This window comes from Cotesia typhae, unplaced genomic scaffold (assembly GCF_013202065.1).
Source record: "Cotesia typhae breed Kobodo isofemale line unplaced genomic scaffold, CoteBio_Ctyphae contig_30, whole genome shotgun sequence".
Taxonomy (NCBI): Eukaryota; Metazoa; Arthropoda; class Insecta; order Hymenoptera; family Braconidae; genus Cotesia; species Cotesia typhae.
The window spans coordinates 429334-449112 of NW_027423739.1; the positions used below are offsets into that span (position 1 = coordinate 429334).

At 29.5% G+C, this 19779-nt stretch overlaps 3 protein-coding genes and 1 long non-coding RNA gene across 7 annotated transcripts; 2 read left to right on the plus strand and 2 right to left on the minus strand.

Annotated features, from left to right (window-relative positions):
* Positions 1 to 758: 758 nt before the first annotated feature.
* On the minus strand, positions 759 to 3413 carry LOC141525994 (uncharacterized). The gene is made up of 2 exons (XM_074240704.1): positions 1804 to 3413; positions 759 to 1720 (listed from the first exon to the last, which is right to left on the minus strand). The coding sequence occupies exons 1-2, from the start codon at positions 2099 to 2101 to the stop codon at positions 759 to 761; spliced, it is 1260 nt and encodes a 419-aa protein (XP_074096805.1). The 5' UTR covers positions 2102 to 3413.
* Positions 3404 to 19032, plus strand: Vdup1 (arrestin family protein Vdup1). 3 transcript variants are annotated; one of them, XM_074240724.1, is made up of 7 exons: positions 3404 to 3420; positions 3527 to 3647; positions 12209 to 12333; positions 16852 to 17069; positions 17181 to 17327; positions 17960 to 18181; positions 18484 to 19032. In XM_074240724.1, exons 3-7 carry the CDS (start codon positions 12312 to 12314, stop codon positions 18673 to 18675), a joined length of 801 nt encoding a protein of 266 aa, XP_074096825.1. In that variant the 5' UTR covers positions 3404 to 3420; positions 3527 to 3647; positions 12209 to 12311; the 3' UTR covers positions 18676 to 19032. The 3 variants fall into 3 exon arrangements, with proteins under 3 accessions (XP_074096825.1, XP_074096824.1, XP_074096823.1); XM_074240723.1 differs by lacking the exons at positions 3404 to 3420; positions 3527 to 3647 and adding an exon at positions 6764 to 6783; XM_074240722.1 differs by lacking the exons at positions 3404 to 3420; positions 3527 to 3647 and adding an exon at positions 6793 to 7268.
* LOC141526017 (uncharacterized) lies at positions 7287 to 10248 on the plus strand. The gene is made up of 3 exons (XR_012478948.1): positions 7287 to 8376; positions 8515 to 8957; positions 9553 to 10248. It is a non-coding gene; the product is annotated as an uncharacterized LOC141526017 (long non-coding RNA).
* Positions 14178 to 16036, minus strand: LOC141526011 (uncharacterized). Of its 2 annotated transcripts, none has more exons than XM_074240725.1 (3): positions 15273 to 16036; positions 14512 to 15108; positions 14178 to 14324 (listed from the first exon to the last, which is right to left on the minus strand). In XM_074240725.1, exons 1-3 carry the CDS (start codon positions 15511 to 15513, stop codon positions 14266 to 14268), a joined length of 897 nt encoding a protein of 298 aa, XP_074096826.1. In that variant the 5' UTR covers positions 15514 to 16036; the 3' UTR covers positions 14178 to 14265. The 2 variants fall into 2 exon arrangements, with proteins under 2 accessions (XP_074096826.1, XP_074096827.1); XM_074240726.1 differs by having other exon boundaries at positions 14512 to 15096; positions 15273 to 16035.
* Positions 19033 to 19779: the final 747 nt, after the last annotated feature.

Here is a 19779-nt window from a genome sequence, read left to right on the forward strand (position 1 = left end):
CTAACATAAAGTACATACAAAAACTCCGGAAGATAATAACAATTTAACTTTGAAAAAAATCATAAATATTATGGTCAGGTTCAACTTGGGATGGGTATTTTGAATATTGAAAAAACGGATTTTATACTATTTTCTTCTCATGACAAAAGTATGAAAATTATATCTGTTGATTATGATAAGAAATTTGTAAAAGACTTATTTATATCCTTAAAATTTATATTTTTCAATCAAATGTTGCATTATGCTTGCGAAAGTAAGCAACATAATTAAAAACTTGTACGAAAACAACTATTTTTGTAAAAAAAACTTTGTTAAACACTTCAAAAATATTTAAGCATGTTTATGTTTTCAATTAATAATTTTTATTATGAAGTTTTAATAAATTCTTTCTTAATTACATTTATTATCGTGTCTTAATTATTAATCTGCATCATTTGACATAAATTTATCATTACTTAAAATTGAAGAACTTAAATTAACAATTGCACCAATAATTGTTAATATTTCGTTGCCCTTGTGAACAAGGCCACTTGGCATTCGTGAACCCAACACTTTGAATACTTTAAGTCTTTGATTAGATCTTTCTACATGAACTCGTGCTCTGGCAATTTTCGCATTTAACCGCGATTCTTCTCGGGAAAATTGCTGTTTTTCTTTCTTGAATGGAGGGCGAATGAGAGTTATATCTTTGTCTTTGCATAATTTATCAACCCTAAACCCTTTGTCGACCATTATTGCTTCACCTTTCTCTAATAAATCTAAAATCTTAGACTGTTCAAATATAGCATCATCCGAAGATCTCCTCCATACATTGAACTAATGTAAGACAACGATCCTCCAGGAGTCACTCCAGTCATGAATTTGATGGTATATGTACTTTTATATCGTGAATATGTTGCTTGTTGACAGCAAAGTGACTTTGGTTTTTGTATGAAGATTTCAGTACAATCCAACACTACTCTAACATTTCTAAAGTCATTAAAACATATCGGAATATTCCTAGAGATTTCATCTTTGCCTGGAAAAGGTATTCCCTGTTCTAAACAAACGTAAAGCATGTCGATCATCTGCAGAATAATTTTACGACAATGTGACTCTGAAGAGTATTTGAATATGACGGTTAAGACAGCATACGACAAATTATGTTTTAGTTTGACAAATGTCATGATAATTTTGCTACGCAGATGCATTCTTTCGGACTCGTATTTAGGAAAGCCGTCCTTAAAAACATCAAGGATGGTATTTAAGATATCAAAGCTCACAATCCCGGTTAAAGTGTTCAGTTCCTTCTCATTACTGATCATATCACAAAAATCAGTCATCAAATCACCACTTTTAATCTGAATACCAATATCAATGAACTTTTTTGCAGACCTTTCATCATTCTTCACTGACAGCATAGCCACAACGGATCCATTATCATTTAAACCTGAAGTAGTAGGATTCGATGGAGTATAATCCAAAATATCTGAATTTTTGTGACCATCAGAATCAAAAGTCAATTCATTAGTCGTTAAACTTGCAGATAAATCTAGTTCTTGATTATTAGTAGTTTGAGTATTTGAAACTATCATATTTTTCTTCTTGTCTCTTTGAATTTTTCTTTTTTCTCTGTCATTATTCATTTTAATTCTTGATGCTGTTTTTATTTCAGTACAAGGTAAATTACAAGAAGGTACTGCAGTTTTTTTTAATCGTGCTTTGCCTTTTAAATCATTATCTATAGAGAAGATGAGTTTTTTAAATTAATTTTATAAACAACAAAACTATGTTATGAGCTAAAAAATAAATTTAATTACCTACCTGAGAAGAAATAATCAGATTTCTTAAAGTGCAAGGAACAAACTTGCATATTATCCGAAATCCTCTTTCCTATTTTCAAAACTTTTTGCCAAATTTTTCGACAGTCCATTTTCACATCCGTTCCGAAAATGTCTTGAATTTTAATGAAATTTTCATTTTCCTTTGGAAAATGATGAAACCGAACGTCAAAATCCTTGCAAGCCTTACTGTGACACCTATACACACTACAAAATGTTTTATGTTTATTTTCTTTTGGAGGAAAGCGTACTCCCAATGAATCATCGACACTGTCCATCATTACATATATTTTTTTTTAATTAAAAATAGATTTAATTGCAAATATAACGTTTGTTTACTACTACAGTTTATAATGTTATTATGACAGCTGACCTGGTTTCAGTAGTTTCAACTTGAGCCACCAGACGGCAATACCAGTTCTTACCATTTACCAATACTATACGCAGAAAATTGAAAAGTACCAACTTCGAAATAAAAAATTCGACCGAAATTAGTAAAATCTTTCGTAGTATCGAAAAACGGGGGAGCGAAAATTTGATAAATTAAGATAACGCTAAAAAATGAAAAAAATTATATAATTATTGCTGTTTTATAAAAAGAACTAATAATTAAACTATTTAAAGCGCGTGACAAGTGTTGACATGTATATAGTAATAAAATAAATCAAGTTGAAAATAAAGTGAGGTTATGTTGACATCTGACTCGAGAATAAAGGCAGCACTGTAGCCTCGCGCCTACACGTTCACACACATTTCATGTGTGTCGTTGAACGTGTACTTGGCTTGAGGCACGACAGTGCCTCCGGACTTGAGGCACGACAGTGCCTCCGGATTTAATTCTGATAAGTAATTTTTTTGAAAAGAAATATTTTCTTCTTTTCCTGTAAAACTGAACAAGTCTTATCAAGTCTTAATAACTCTTTGAGAAATTCCGAAATTGTAGGGAAAATTTGACTTTTGAAGAGTATTGCAGAGTTTTGAAGACTTATTAAGTCTTTCCTTTACTTACTTAGGGATGTGAAGACTTTCGAAAAGTCTTATTCAGAGTTATAAAGACTTTTCAAGAGTTTTTTTAGAGAATTATTTCCACAAGGGACTGTTGGTGAGTGTCTTTTTATTTATTAATTTCATTAATTACATCTCTATAGTTAATTAAGTTTTTTTTTTTTCAGACTTTTCAATGCGTATAGCTTAGCCATTGAAAAAATCTGGAAAACGGTTGACCCTAAAAAGGCCATCCCTGCAACTTCCCGCTAATTCCATATCTAAACACTTAAAATTGCACTAATGACTAATATAATTTATATGTGATTTTGAGCTCTTCGAGATCAAAAGTTTAATAAAACACTATTTTTTGAAATTTCAAACTGTCGTAACTTTGGAATGAATCAACCGTGTAATAGGGTAAATTACCCTAAATCGATAAGTCGCCAGAGGTCGATAATTAGTCGACTCAGCACTGGCGCGCCCCGATCTTCGGGGCCTTCCGTGTAGTAATTAAGAGGGGGAAAAATGGGTAAGTACTCAGGAGACAGCGTGTGACAAAATCAGAAGAGGTTTGATAGTCAACCGCACCGGTTACTACTCAACAGAAAGACAGGTAATTAATATATTCGCACGTGAATTTTGGAACGGTGCGATGAAAATTTATCAAGATTGTCTTTTCAATCTTGGAGACAACATTTCTAACATTTTTACTGTTACAGGAAAACTGGAGTTTGAAGTAAAGACGGATCCCCGGAGTGAAAGAAAACCAACCAACGAGTACCCAGAGAATTCACCACGTCAGAGAGACATCGTGAACAGGAATTTAAGTCAAATACTCAGGTACTTTATTTCATTCCGTGGGTGGAAGGTAGACCGCGGTTTATACTCGGTCTATCATTCCTCTTTTCCTTTTATATAAAATTTTATTAATAGATTAATTGTGGAACATTTGCTAGTTTGGATTTAGTGATTTTCATGGGGGTTTATACCCGAGGATCACTCAATCGACCTTGCGGGAAAATTTTAATAACTAAAAATTTTCAATCAATTAATTAACATCTGGAAAATCGTTAAATTTATTGTTATAATAATTAACTTAGAAAAATTGATTAACTTTTGTCATTTAGAAAAATCGACAAATTTTTATCCGTGGAATTTTGGTCAAGCGTCAGTTTTTGTGTCGCAGTAAATTCCAATACCAAGCAAAACAGCTAGCGAATATTCTAGCAATTGAAATTTGAATATTCCGACTTGTGCCTATTTGATAAAACGAGTAGAAAATTATTGATAATATTTTGTATTAAGAATTAATTATTAAGAATTCTATATTGAGAATTAATTATTGAAAATAATATAGGTTGGAAAATTATTAAGAATATTATATTAGGAATTATTTATTGAAAATATTATATTATAAAATTATTTCGTCAAGTGTGAATTTAGTAATTTTTGGGATTAAGTTCGTGGATTAATTAAATTAATTTTTATTCCAATTTGATCATTATCGGCGTGGACATTAAGTCCAAGAAATTAGTTAATTGAGTCAAAAATTGTCACAGTAAAAACTTAGTCAGAATTAGTTAATTAAACTTGTGTTAATAATTTTGAATGTGATTGGAAAAGTTATATTGTGATTCATTTAATTATCAAACGTTGGTTCAGGATATTAAGACCTATTGTCTAAATGGTTATTGTTGTATTGTTAAGACGATGACTATAAGTTGCTGAGGAATTTTAATCCATCTAATTTTTTAATAGAATTGAAATTAACAATTGGAATTTGAGAATGGTAATAGTTAGTTAGAAATTGGTTGTCAATTGAATATTGTTTGTCGTTTTAGTAAATTACTAATGATTGAATAATTTAATTTAAATTATTTAACTAAAAATTAATTACATTCGATTTTGTTAAAATAAAATTTATAAAGTAAAAATTAATTAAAGTCAAGTCAGCAGTGTGAGTGTGAGACAAGTGTGGGTTATGAGAGTGTGCTGCAGAACATCTAGGTCTATGTTTCGTCGCTGGGCTGTTGTTCTGTAGTAAAGTGTGTATAAGCTGCAGGAGTATCTAGGTCTATGTTTCGTCGCTGGGCTGTTACTCCTGTGAGCCGAGTCAACGAGCCCGGTATATGATTCGTCTCTGTGCGGGTGATTGTAGGTTTAGAAATCGGGTAGACGCCGGGAGGGGCACGTGTTAGAAATCGACGGGTAGACGCCGGGAGGGGCTCGTCGAGATTAAGATATTGTTAAGTGTGGTTAGTGTGTGAGTGAATGCATTTTGTTAACTAATTGTAAGTCAACCATTGTTAATTTTTTTTTATTGTTAATAAATATCGATATATTGTTAATTAATTATTTATTATTCAACAGCACCTTCCTCCACTCTCTCTACCCTAAGGTTAAGTTTTCTCAGCTCTGGACCGGTTCAACAATTTTGACTGAATTAGCGGCGATCGACGTAGTTTTCCAACGTTAAGAGCTGATTAGTTTTTGGAGTTGACCGACAAAGCCGTTTAAAAATTATTCCAAAAAAACCACTTTAAAAAAAATTTTTATTCACTGTTTTTTTTAGATTTCTTGAAATCTATCGATCCGAATCGATCCAAATTGTATTCGAAATCTAAGTTTGGCCAAGCCATTTTGAATGGCGCCAACCGCGATGAAATTGGTCTAACCGATCACAAGTTATAAGAGGCTCACACACACACACACACACACACACACACACACACACACACACACACACACACACACACACACACACACACACACACACACACACACACAGTGACACTCTCGCGGGAATAGCAGAGAAGCTTCCTAGGACCTCAAAACGTTGAGATCTGATGAAAACTCGATTTTCGAAAAACGGGGTAAAACCAATAACTTCCCGATTTTTGAAAATTTTTAATTTTCTCATCTTCGATGAATAAGACGGACTTGATAAATTTTAGAGTTTAAGTATTCATGTTATCCAATTACAACCTTTAATTCAATTAAAGTTAATTTAATTTGTTATTTTCTGTCAAAAATAAAATATTCAATTAAAAATTTCCTGAAGATCAAATCATAACATATAAATATAAATTCAATAAAAAGAAGTGAATTATTAAGATCCGACATCATTTATTAATCAAGTTCAACACATGAAAAAGAAAAGAAGAATAAAAAAACAGTACATATTATAAAAAATCAACTCGACTTATTTTTTATCAGTATTTTTTTTCCAATCCAGTGATTGCTGCTTCTGTTTGTTAAGCCTGATCAGTTTTTTAGCGAGTACATTCTCCATAACATTCCGAAACTGTGCAAACGTTAGTAAAGCATGATGAAGAGCTTATAAAAATACTCCCTAATAATTAAACTAAATAATAAATAAAAAATTATCCAACTTTCAAAATTAGTTGCAAGTTTACTTGATTTTGCTCTAAAGTGAGTGATTCTTCGAGTTTATTTATTTATGTTCCAGAAGACGGTACGACCCGTAATTTGGTTTACAAAGAAGCATTGTCATAATCTTCTTATTCAATTATATGTAATTTTATTTAATAAATTGATGAATTTTAAAAATAATGTATTTAAAAGAATAATTATAAAAGTTTTCCCACAATATATATATATATATATATATTTATATATATTGTTTGTGGAAGTATAGTTGAGTCTCATTGTGAGTCCTATTTGTGTTTTTTTTTTTTTTAATCAGACTCGCGATAATATGAGAGAAACTAATAGGGGGTTCATAACAAGACTCGGCTGTATGTGAAGAATTAAATGTTCTTGAATTTGAAACTGAGGAATGTGCTTATTCTGTACTGATAGAATCCAGCCTACCAACGTTTTACAAAACAAGTTGATATTCTGATGGAGAAGGCTCTCTGAAGGTAGGAGGAAGCGAAAGTGACATCGCTACCAAGAATGGACAGAACCAGACGAACAACCTTAACTCTATAGTTAACATAGTTTCATGCATGTCGTAAGTGATAAATACTAAGTACATTTGTTAATATGTAATTTTATTTATCATATTATTTTGTACTTCAGTTAAACATAAAATGTATTGCATTGACATAATTCTCTTGTTTAACAAATAAAATTATAAAAAATAACAAAATATTCTAAGCACAGTAAAAAATATTATGGATTATAAAAATTTCACATACAAATAAACCTATTGAAACGTACACTCCAAAAGTGATGTTATTCGTTGATTATAAGTGCTTAAAATTATGTGTAAGTGACATGTGATTATTAACAGGTTATACAACGAAATACCTAGTTAATTACTCCAATAAAAACAAATATTTATTGCACATAAGAATAGAGTTAAGTAAAACGTTAAAACAAAATGACGAGAAAATTAAACAAATTTATTATCCTTTTCGACAATACTAATCTTCTATATTTTCCTGGGCATTTTTTATCTGGAAGAGTACTCATTGAATTAGATGATGAAACCTGGTAAGTTAGGTTACTTTAAAATAAATTACAAAAATTTAATTCACGTTTTGTTTTAATGTGCTATAAAAAGTACATTACTCATTAAAAAATAACATAGATGAGGTAAAAGGTATAAATAGAAATGAAGGTTATTCACCATATTAGCACTCTTCAATAACAATATAAAATTCAGGCATATAACTGTGATCAGAAATTTATTCGAAAATTAAATTAAAAAAAAAATAGTTATAATACCGTAATAGCTTACTTTTTAGCTTAAAAAAACCAAATATAAAGTGAAAAAAAAAAAATATTTGAGCACGAAATAATAAAAGTATGTAGAAAAATTATAAGTATCCATTCAAATAATAATTAAATATAAATTTATGTATTTTTATAAATCGAGGTTCGTTCTTGATCGAGAAAATTATTTTGAAATAGTCATACTCAAAAATATTTGAATGCTTAGGTAAAAAATTTTTTTAAGACTGTACTAAAATTGGTCCATTATATCAAGATAATTTAACATATTTATAAGAACTATTGTACGCACCACCGCGCATGCGTGGATATTTTTTTCTGTTCAAAGATTACTGGGTAATAGTTAATTTTTAAAATACAGTTAAAAAAGAAAGATCTGAATTTGATATAGGATTTATTTTTGGGACATAATTGAGAAACTTGCGATCAAAACAATTTTTTATACGGATATTAAAATATTCAAACCCTGGAGAAGATTTTTTAATGAAGTTTTATGAAATTTCATTGAAGTTTATAAAATTTCACTATGTTGAAATATAATTAAGTTTTATGAAATATTATAAATATTTGTGGAATTTTATAAAATGATTTAAATTTCCTAGAAATTTATAAAACTTTATAAAATGGGAATTTTTTCCCCGAAGGAAATCAAGATGATTTGTTGATATGAAATTTTTTATATTTCCATGAAATTGCATATATTCTTTATGAATACTTATAAAATTTTATCTACGACCACGAGATAATTTTTATAAAATTTCATTTAATTTTGCAAAATCTCACAAAATTTCACCAAGCCATTTTAAGCATTAAATTTCATAAAAAAATTTTTCCCGAGAATAAGAAAAATTATTTTCATCCTAAATAGGTAACAAAATTTATAATAGTTTCTAATTTTGTAAATATAGTTGTAGTCAATTATTTTTTACAATTATTGAAATTATGTAACATCAAACTTTTTGATTAACATCGTGTGATAAAAAATATTTTGATTGTATTGTTTCAGGAGTCATTACATGATATATAATAATAACTATTTTAATAACGTTTATTTAACAGAGGTTTTTGGAGTTTACTCCTTAAGAATCGATTTTCATATATAAGGCGCCCGGTATGAGAAAAATATGAGGTAAAATCTACTGATGAATGACCTCGTTACTTTTTTGGTGCGCAACTTTCTAATTTGGTTGTGAGTGTTTTAAGACGTACATAGTGTATGCTGCAAGGCGACTGTACCTATATGTTATTCGGCTTGTTTGTTTCTATCAGTGTCAATCTGCTTATATTGCTGTTTTTGTTATACATATCAATAATTAATATTGTTATTGTGAAGTTATAATTTTTATCATTATATTTCGCTAAAGTGAACTGAAAGTATTTTTAAATAACTATGGCAGAAAGGGGTGTAGATAATATTGCCGGAACATCTAACAACCACGTGGGTAAAAGGTACGTTATAATTCATGTATTATATGCATGAGCATGTGCGATTTGTATTTATTAAATATTTAATAATTATCGATGTAGTTCATATAAATATATATTTGAGAATAACACATAAAATTAGATATTTAATCCAATTTAGACAATTTCTAACCTAACCAAAAATTAATTTTTTTTTTTTTCGATGTCTATAAATTCCTCCAGGTTATTATGATTTATTTTATGAATAATTTTTAAATATCAATAATTCGATAATATTATCTGAAAAATCAATAATATTCCTTTATTATAATGATGATTATATGTAATAATGTTTTTATAAAATTTTCTTTCGAAAAGTTATTTTTTAGCATACTTAAATAATTTTCATGTACTATTTATTATTGTACGTAAAAGATTTAGTGACAATTATCTTTTTATAACCATATTTTGTTAGTTATTAAGATAATATTATATTTTAAATAAAAAATTAATTATAATAGTTTTAAAAAATGTTTATAAAAACATTTTTTTATCAATTTTCTTAAAGTTGGTTAAAATTTTTATAATTATGCATTTATAAATTTTCTAATTTTTTTTTTTTTTTACATTTTTTTACTAGGAAAAAATCTAAACCACCTCCAAAAACTCCAGCCGAGAAACAGCGAACTTACAGATTGAAAAAAAAAAATTAATGCAGGAAGCACATATATGCTGCGAGATGTACTTTGCCTAACGGTAATCACATTGTTATAGTTTCGATTTACATTTCTGTTAATCAAAAGGTTAATGATGTAATAGATTTCATTTTTGAGGCATTATTGTCTTATACAGAAGGTGGATCAAAACTACTTGGAAAAGAATACCATTTACTGGCGCTCGTACTAAGCGGCGATTTTAATGTCGATCTTAGCAAAGATGACGGATTGAAATTAATACAATTTTTAAAATCTGAACTGAATTGTTTCTGATAGAACAATGGGGACAACGAGGTATGGTACAACCATTGATGCGGTATTTTCGAGATTCGTGAACCACGTATCTACCAACGTCCATGTGTCTTATTTTAGTTACCATAAACCACTTGTCATTGTAATTAAAAATGAAAGTAATGTTGATCTAATTAATATTGAAAAATAATATTTAAAAAATAAATGATCATTGTCAGATAATAATAATTACATAATTTATCAACATTCCTAATGAAATATTTGTGCACATCTGAAATTGACTATTGTGAAAAGTTTAATATAAAATATTTCGCCGATTAGTTATAATAAATGTATATAAAATGAATAAATATATATTTATATATGTATATTATTTTCATTAATTTATTAATTTACCCTTTCATATGGTATTAATCTTATTTTCAGTTGGATAAACTCTTTTTGGGTATGTTTAGACAATCGTACTTAAGGAGTAAACTCCAGTCGTGCGTCGGAGCTGACACACACAATTTTTTTGATTTACGTTCGATAATAATTCATGGTTAAAAATCCATCTAAAATATGAATATACACAGAAAAAAAATACATCTTGCACCAAGAAAATTTTAAGGAAGAAAAAAGTTATTTTGAAGCAAGAAGAAATTTTCTTGGCTCAATAATTTTTGACTTCAATTAAGAAATTTTCAATCTTCCTTAACATTTTCTTGAGCCAACAAAATCTACCCTCCAGTCAAAAATTTTTGTTTCCGTATATTTGGATAATAAAATGCCACCCAGAAAAAAATTATTTATGAAATGTGCTCATATTCTTGTTAATGGTTTTTACTGTTTCAAATAGTAATTTAGACTTCGATGTATCATTTTAATGTTTTTGGTACTTACATAGCTGTTTTTACTATTTGGAACGGTAATTTCTGCTACATAGTGTTGAATCATAGTAGTCGAATAATAAATGTCACAAATTAATCATTAAAATCACAATTTCATCGTTTGAAATAGTTATTTATTATTCATTGATTGTTATTTATTAGAGTTCATTATTTCTATGCAATATAAAAATCCAACTTCATTTATGGTGAATAAATATCATCTACATTTTATAATAATCCATAAAAAAATGTTTTGTTTAATCGCTGTGATGAAACTATCTCACTTGTAATTAGATAATTATTTTGTACAAAACTTTTTAACTTCCCGCTAAGAAAATTAAAAATTTTCAAAAATCGGGAAGTTATTGGTGTTACCCCGTTTTGCAAAAATCGAGTTTTCAACAGATCTCGACGTTTTAAGGTCCTAGGAAGCCATTTCGAGGGTCCCCGAGAGGGTGTCACTATGTCTATATGTATGTGTGTGTAAGTATGTGACCCTATTATAACTTTTGAACGGCTCGACCGATCGAAACGCGGTAGGTGGCATTCGATTAGGTTCCACCAAACTTAGATTTCCTACAAATTTGAACTGATTCGGACCAGTAGATTCCAAGAAATCTCAAAAAAACTGCAAAAAAAAATTTTTTTTAGACTGGTTTTTTTGGAATAACTTTTAAACGGTCCTAGCGATCGATTCCAAAAACTAATTAGCTCTTAACTTTCAAAAACGTCGTCGATCACTGCCAACCGCGTCGAAATCGGTTCATTCGTTCGGGAGATATCGTGAACGAACGAAATCGAAAAAATAAAAAAAATGGAATCTTTCAAGAAAAACTCTAAAATTTCTCATCTGATCAATTTATGTTAACATACTGTTCATAGTACTTAAAAAACTGCATAGATTGCTGCAAACCGCGTAAAAATCGGTTAATTTGTTCGAGAGATATCGACGTTGAAAAATTTTGAAAAAAGTGTTTTTTTGACATAACTTCGAGATTTTTTTTTGGATCGTTTTCAATGAAATAAAACAATTATTAGAGCCCACAAAACCACGTCGATCGCTCCCAAGAATGTGAAAATCGGTTGATTGAAAATTGGTTTGTGAGTTATCGTTGTCGATAAAATTAAGAAAAAGTGCATTTTTCAAATTTTTCTTAGATTTTCGGTTTGATCAGTTTGTGTTTAAAAATATATTGTAGAATTTAAAAAACTGGGTGGAATGCTGTTAACTGCGTGAAAATCGGTTCATTCATTCAGAAGTTATTGCAGTTTGAAAATTCAAAAAATACTGATTTATTAAACTATGATTTATTAAAGGTAATGGCCCTTAGGGTTAACCGTTTTCCAGATTTTTTTGATGAGTAGTTTGAAGAGCTCAAAACATTCATTACACGCCCTATGTCATAAATTGAAGAATGAAATTTAAATATTGTAACTAGTACAAAAAATTCGATGTCAGTGTTTCAGGACTGCATTTTCATGTAATTGGCGAGGGCGTTGTACGAGTAAGAAGTCAAAGAGCTGAGCGGGTTTATGATAAAGAAAATTACATCGATTTTCGAATGCGACTTTTAGGTGAACCAGGTAAAAAATTACATTTATGGGTTCATTAGGGTGATTCAAAAAAAAAGAATATTTTTTTTTTCGTTTGGTACTCTGAAAAATAGGTTCCTAGACACCTCTAAGAAAGCCTCTCCAAGCATGAGTTCTTAATTGTAACGGGAAGGTCCTCCTTCTTACAGTTTTCTATTTTTTCTTATTATCAGATAGAAAAATTTATATCTCGCTTCCAACTACTTGAAAAAATATCTTGTTCCTTAGATTTTGTAGGAAATTGAATGCTCTACAAAAAAGGTCTCTTACGATTTTTTCGTAAACCCAACCGTTTAAAAGATATTAACGGTTAAAGTTTGATTATTTTTGGGAAAATTTTTTATTTCTTATGAATTTTATAACTCAATGAAAAAAATCATTATGAATGATGAAACTCATAGTTTTGTAGGAAATTTACTGCTCTATAAAAATGGTCTCTTATGATTTTTCGATCAAGTTGAGCGTTTACGAGATATTCATCGTCAAACATCAATGCATATCAATTTTTCTAGTTTTTGATCAATAATTCGAAAAATTTCAATTTATTCTGTGAGTTTCAAGGAAATTTAGACAAATTTGAGTTTCTATGAATAGAAATATGTTATGAACTATTTTTTTAATTAGTTTTTTTAGTCTTGGACATGTTTGATTACATTAAAACAAAAAATTAGTGCATTTTTTTAAATATATAATTCAATTTAGTGTGTTTCACATGTGTTTCACTTTTTTATCGAAGAATTTATTTATTTAATTATCAACTGCCATATAATTTTCAATATTCTCAACATAACGGTACACTTTTACTGTAAATAATTTCCTCTATTGCAGTTTGGGTAGTTTTTTCGATGTTCTTTGATAATTTGCAATAAGTATTGGAATTGCTCTTCATTTTTGTCAAGCATTGATTATACTCACTAACTAATGCAACAGCTCGTTCTGCTGAATCATTAACAACTTTCAATTGGTTAAAGTATTCTTTATTTTCAATGTAACTGTCATTAGTAGGCCACGATTCAATATCTTTATCAAGGAAGTCATATGGTAAATCAAAGATTTTAAAGAGATTTAAAGACTTTTTAGAAACAAAGTCACTCAGACTTTTTGCGTTAATGAATTCAAATCGTTTTTATCAATTATAAATTTTTAGCTTTAGAATCTGTACCGTTACGAGTATTAACAGCTCCAACAATATTTTTTTACTTCCAATGAAACGGTATCGTCAAATAATGATAAAATGGCAAGTTCATCACTTAAATACCATAAATGCAAAATCATTTTTCACAAGTTGCTGAAGAAATCAATGAATTGATATTTTTGTACTCGAATAAATTTTTCAAAAACTGCAAGTCATGATTAGCAGCAGTTGTTGCAGAAGTTGATGAAAACCAAGCTTTTAAATACAGTGTAACTATAAATATACAAATTTGCCGAAGACCGTCCAATTCTTTATTAGAAAGTTTAAATTCATTTCTGAATAGAAACATTTTTAAACTGTAAATTGCCTTTGCCATCCACCTAGCATGATGAATTGCACCAGGACGTTTGAAAAAATTTCTTCTTGAGGCATTTCTCCAAGGAAAATCAACGACAATTCCAACAATTCTTTATAGTCATCTCGGGGTTGTAGTAACTATCAAAAACAATTAAAAATTTGTCAGAAACAAGAAAATTTTTTTCTTAAAATCGCAGTTAAATCATACCTGTAAGGATTGTGCAATTAAACTAGATATTTCATTTTTTTATCCAAAATGATATCAGCAACAACAGTATCTTCAATTCCAGATTTATAATTAGTTTTATTTATTTCATCCCATGATTTTTAAATCTTCCGAACATTGGTACGTTTGGCCCAGATGACACAGGCCAATATACTTCAAATGCACTTCTCAATATGATCTCAAAAATGTGGTGACGATATGGTAACTAGATTAACTCTCTTCCCAAAGTCTTTTCAATTGCCTTACATGTACCGTTATGAATTCCTGTATAAAGAAAATAGATAACTATCGTTAAATTTAATATTTTCAACAAATTGTAGATTATATTTAAAATCCAAATGAGTAAATAATTCTCAATAATTTCAAAAGTGAAATTCAGTAAGCAATAAAAATTAAACTAGAACGTTAATAATTAAATATTTTTTAGATTAAATTATCATTGATAAGTTACCTGTATTAACTGCCGTCGTGTCAAAACACATCGCCTTAACATAATTAGTAATACCCCATTCACTCAATGTCGATAAAATGGCTGATGTTTGATTGTCTGCCGTCCCAGAATTCATTTTTGGAACCCCAAGTAATTGTTCGGTACCAAATGCAGTTAAAATAACTGGTAGCCGTTCCACAGATTTTGATCCAACAAGGTCATTCAGCATTTTTCCGTCCCAATGCACAACGTATTTATCGTGTGTCTTAAAGTTGTCATTAAGTCCTTTAGCAATGTCTTCTCTTTGAAGCATACGAGCTCGTTGAATTGAACTATAACTGAGCGTTGTATCTTCAATTTTAATACCTACTGCTAGTAAAACCGGAGCAATAATAAACATCGCATTTCTACTGCTGACATTAGCTCGGTCGAGTCCAAAAATGACTTCAGGAGTTAAGACATCAAGTTTTGCTCGTTTTGTCGGAATTGGAGGTTCATACTCTGAATCAGATCCAAAATTTGTAACTCCACTTAATGTATACGTAGAGAACGACTCTGATTTTTCACTTGGAACAATCGCATGACTGGTAGACGGTTGATCTAAGTCTGGAATAAGATCTGTTTTATAAATTAAACGAAGAAAATGTATAGAATTTATTCATTTTGATGACAAATAATTAAGAAAGAACTCCAAAAATTGTCTAGTCAAATGTCATCTAGTCATCTATGAAAAGTTACACTACTACCTGACTTTATAATAATTAAATATCTCAGATACTTACTACTCTCATCTATTCCCATCATAGTCGTGGTTAAGTTTGATACAGGTACATTATTAGAAAGAATCTCTTTATGGGTACCGAATTTTTGATCCAAATACAACTTTCTAATATTATCATCAAGCACTTTTAAGGATTTTTCGCTCACAATGTCGAATAATTGTTCAAGATCAGTCTGAAATTTCATTTCCTTTTGGTTTTGCGCTGAATTCTTTTTATCGAAATTTTTTGTAATTTTAACCATTGACTGTGATAGCGAAGAAATTTTTTGACTGCATTAGGAGCTCCACTAGTTGGAATCTAATTTTTTCTCCACAGTTCAATAACTTGGTCAACTGAATTTTTAGCACTTTGTTTGATTGAATACTTTAAAATTTTAAGTTGGTAGAAAAACACACGCATAACCTCTTTCACTTTTGGTAACTTACGTTCCGAAATTCTTTGTAGAGGTATTCCGATAAAACGTATTTCTTTATTCATTGTAGGTTAATTGATGATAAATAAATTTATGTGATGATTATAAGACTTATTTAAAATGAATTATTTTATTACGTATTCAAGATGATCAGTTTTAGGAACACTGAAAATACGGTATTAAATGGGTAGATACTGAAGATAGTTGAGAGTAAAAACATAGATGGCGTTAGTTTCAGAAGACAAACAGAAGAAGAAATGGAATTCAAAACAAAAATCCCCTCGAACGAAAATTTTATGTATATTTTGTGAAAAACAAATTAAAAATACGCACTGAACAAATTTCATAATAATAAATGACAACGCGATTAAGATTTTAAATTATTAAAGATAAAATTTAAAAAAATATTATTAGAATAAAAACTTTTAAATGAATTTTTGAACAGAAAACATCTATAGGAGTTGCTTTTATAATAAAAACTCAAATTTGTCTAAATTTCCTTGAAACTCACAGAATAAATTGAAATTTTTCGAATTATTGATCAAAAACTAGAAAAATTGATATGCATTGATGTTTGACGATGAATATCTCGTAAACGCTCAACTTGATCGAAAAATCATAAGAGACCATTTTTATAGAGCAGTAAATTTCCTACAAAACTATGAGTTTCATCATTCATAATGATTTTTTTTCATTGAGTTATAAAATTCATAAGAAATAAAAAATTTTCCCAAAAATAATCAAACTTTAACCGTTAATATCTTTTAAACGGTTGGGTTTACGAAAAAATCGTAAGAGACCTTTTTTGTAGAGCATTCAATTTCCTACAAAATCTAAGGAACAAGATATTTTTTCAAGTAGTTGGAAGCGAGATATAAATTTTTCTATCTGATAATAAGAAAAAATAGAAAACTGTAAGAAGGAGGACCTTCCCGTTACAATTAAGAACTCATGCTTGGAGAGGCTTTCTTGGAGGTGTCTAGGAACCTATTTTTCAGAGTACCAAACGAAAAAAAAAATATTCTTTTTTTTTGAATCACCCTAGGGTTCATAATTGTAGTATAAGAAATAACAATATTCAAAAATTTTATGATTATAAATTTATTTACCAACAATTAAAAAGTTATTAAATTTGAAATTGTCGATCATTGTAATTTTTTTATGCAGGTGAAAATGCGTCTTTTTTATCTCCTGGCATACATAGTTTTCCCTTTAAATTGGGTTTGCCACTGGGACTACCATCAACTTTCTTAGGAAAACATGGATGGGTTCAATATTACTGCAAAGCAGCATTACGTGAACCTGGAGGCTTAACACATAAAAATCAACAAGTTTTTATCGTTATGAATCCCATCGATCTAAATCTTGAACCACCAATATTAGCAGTAAGTATATTTTATACACGTTCATCCATTTTTTTGATTAATCGAAAATGTCACAATTAAACTATTCTATGATAACTTTTTAATTGCTTTATTTATTTTATTAATACATAGCAACCAGCTCGATTAGAAGTAGAACAACGGGTTGGAGTTTCTTGCGTATCTAGTGGACCAATATTTTGCAGAGTTAGTCTTGATCGAGGAGGTTACGTACCAGGGGAAACAATTGGAATCTCAGCAACTGTGAGTAATCGAAGCAAGGTGTGTATCCTCTTCTAAAAGTTTTTTCTAAAGTTAATTTTGAAAAAGTTTTTATCTCGGAAATAAAATGTTAAATTTGTTCAAATCAGTAAAATCAAATCAAATCAAAATAAGTCTAATTATCTTTAGGTCGAAAGAACCAGATAGATTTGATATGATCTACTCAAATCAAATCCGATTTGACCAGATATAATTATTATTTAATCCGAACAAAACTGTTGAGATTTGCAATGCTCATTTGAGATTGACCCAGATTAAATTTAATCAAATTTCAATTATTTAACTATTTATTTAGTAAGGCAAAGAACCCAAAAGTATAGCTAATTCTAGGATTCTGTATTTATATGAACACAAAACATTATAAAACATAAAAAGTATATTAATTCTAAGTGTAAATAGACATAATTTTCGAATAAAAAATATATAATATTAGCTTAAAATAAAAAAAAAATCGCAGATGTAGATTTATCTACTTTAATTTGGTCAAATTAAACCTGATAATCCATTTTTTTTTAATGTTATGATATAATATATACTAATTTTTCATAAAAAGCAAATTACACATGGCCACAAAGATGACTTTGTGAATCACACTCAATATATTTCAAAATGTCAATTTTTCAAACTTTTAGGTGACAATGAAATCTACCAAAGCATCCCTGACAGAAACAATTCAGTATTTATGTAGAGGCAAAATCTTAGCAAGCGAAACGAGAGAGCTTGCTAGTGTTTCGCGAGGAAAAATTCGACCAGGGGAAGGTGAAGAATGGTTGAATGAACAGATGTATGTGCCGCCTTTACCGCCAACTAATCTCCGAGGATGTCATTTAATTAATATACTTTATCATGTTTATGTGAGTATCAATAATCTTAGACAATTTCGCGTAGGCAATTGCATGTTTTAGACGCAGAAAAAAATTTGTATTCAACTATAACAATGAAACAAACATTTTTGAAAAATTTTAGCAAAATGTTTAATATAAGTTAGACATTTATTTTAAATTGGTGTTTAAAAATTTTTTTTCTCATTCATGACAATAAATTTTGAAGAAAAAGCTATTTCTATATACAGTGTGCGAATTTGTGTGTTTAGGAAATTAACATGTTTACAAATATTAATTAACTTAATAAAAATGTATTTACTACATTGTTTCAGTTTGTAATAAGCCCAAAAGGTTTGGATAAAGAGATAAAGCTACAAATACCTATTGTATTAGCGACTTACCCACTTCGACAAGAGGGAGGTTTAATATCCAGTGCTCCATCGAAAAGAGGAGCTCATTATCCTTCAACTTTACCAATCTTTCGACCTTGGCTTGATGATAAAGCTCTTGAAGTTGAAGAATGATTTATTAAGATATTTGTTTATTGTATATTTACTAAAAGATTTCATCGATATTATACAAGATAAAATAATTTTCACTGGCAATACTTTAAAAAGACATGTACATTGATTAATAATATTATTTGTGCCTGAAAAGAATAAAACTAAACCAGTTCACAAAGTGAAAAATTTAGTCTAAACTCTTTCTTCAGAGTTCTAAGACTAGATCGCGATAGAATTAATGTTGTAGAATCAAACTGATCAAATTGACTGTAGAATTTGAACCTGATAACGAAATTTAAATTAAGTATTTATTCACTATTTTTTATAACATTGTTTTTAACTTGAAAGAACAAGAAAAATAAACTTTTCATCAAAATACCTTTTTTAACTTCCTGCTAAGAAAATTGAAAATTTTCAAAAAACGGGAAGTTATTGGTTTTACCCCGTTTTTCGAAAATCGAGTTCTCATCAGATTTTGACGTTTTGAGGTCCTAGGAAGCTTCCCTGAATGTTTTCGCGATGATGTCCGCCTGTATCTGTATCTGTATGTGTGTGTGTGTGTGTGTGTGTGTGTGTGTGTGTGTGTGTGTGTGTGTGTGTGTGTGTGTGTGTGTGTGTGTGTGTGTGTGTGTGTGTGTGGGTGTGTGTGTGTGTGTGTGTGTGTGTGTGTGTGTGTGTGTGTGTGTGTGTGTGTGTGTGTGTGTGTGTGTGTGTGTGTGTGTGTGTGTGTGAACCTTTCATAACTTTTGAACGGCTAGACCGATTCTATCGCGGTTGACGCGGTTTTGAATATGGTTTAGACCGATTCGGACCGGTAAATTTTCAGAAATCTCAAAAAAACTACAAAAAAAAATTTTTTCAAATGTGGTTTTTTTTTTAATAACATTCAAACGGCTTGACCGATCAATTCTAAAAACTAATCAGCTCTTAAAATCGAAAAACCACGTCGATCGCCACCAAGCCGGTCGAAATCGGTTGATTCGTTCGTGAGTTATCGTTGACGAAAAAAATCGACAAAAAGTATTTTTTTCGAATTGCACCGAAATTTCCGGTCTAAGCAATTTGTGTTTGAAAGTATATCATAGAATTTGAAAAACTGCATCGAATGCCGCTAACCGCGTAAAA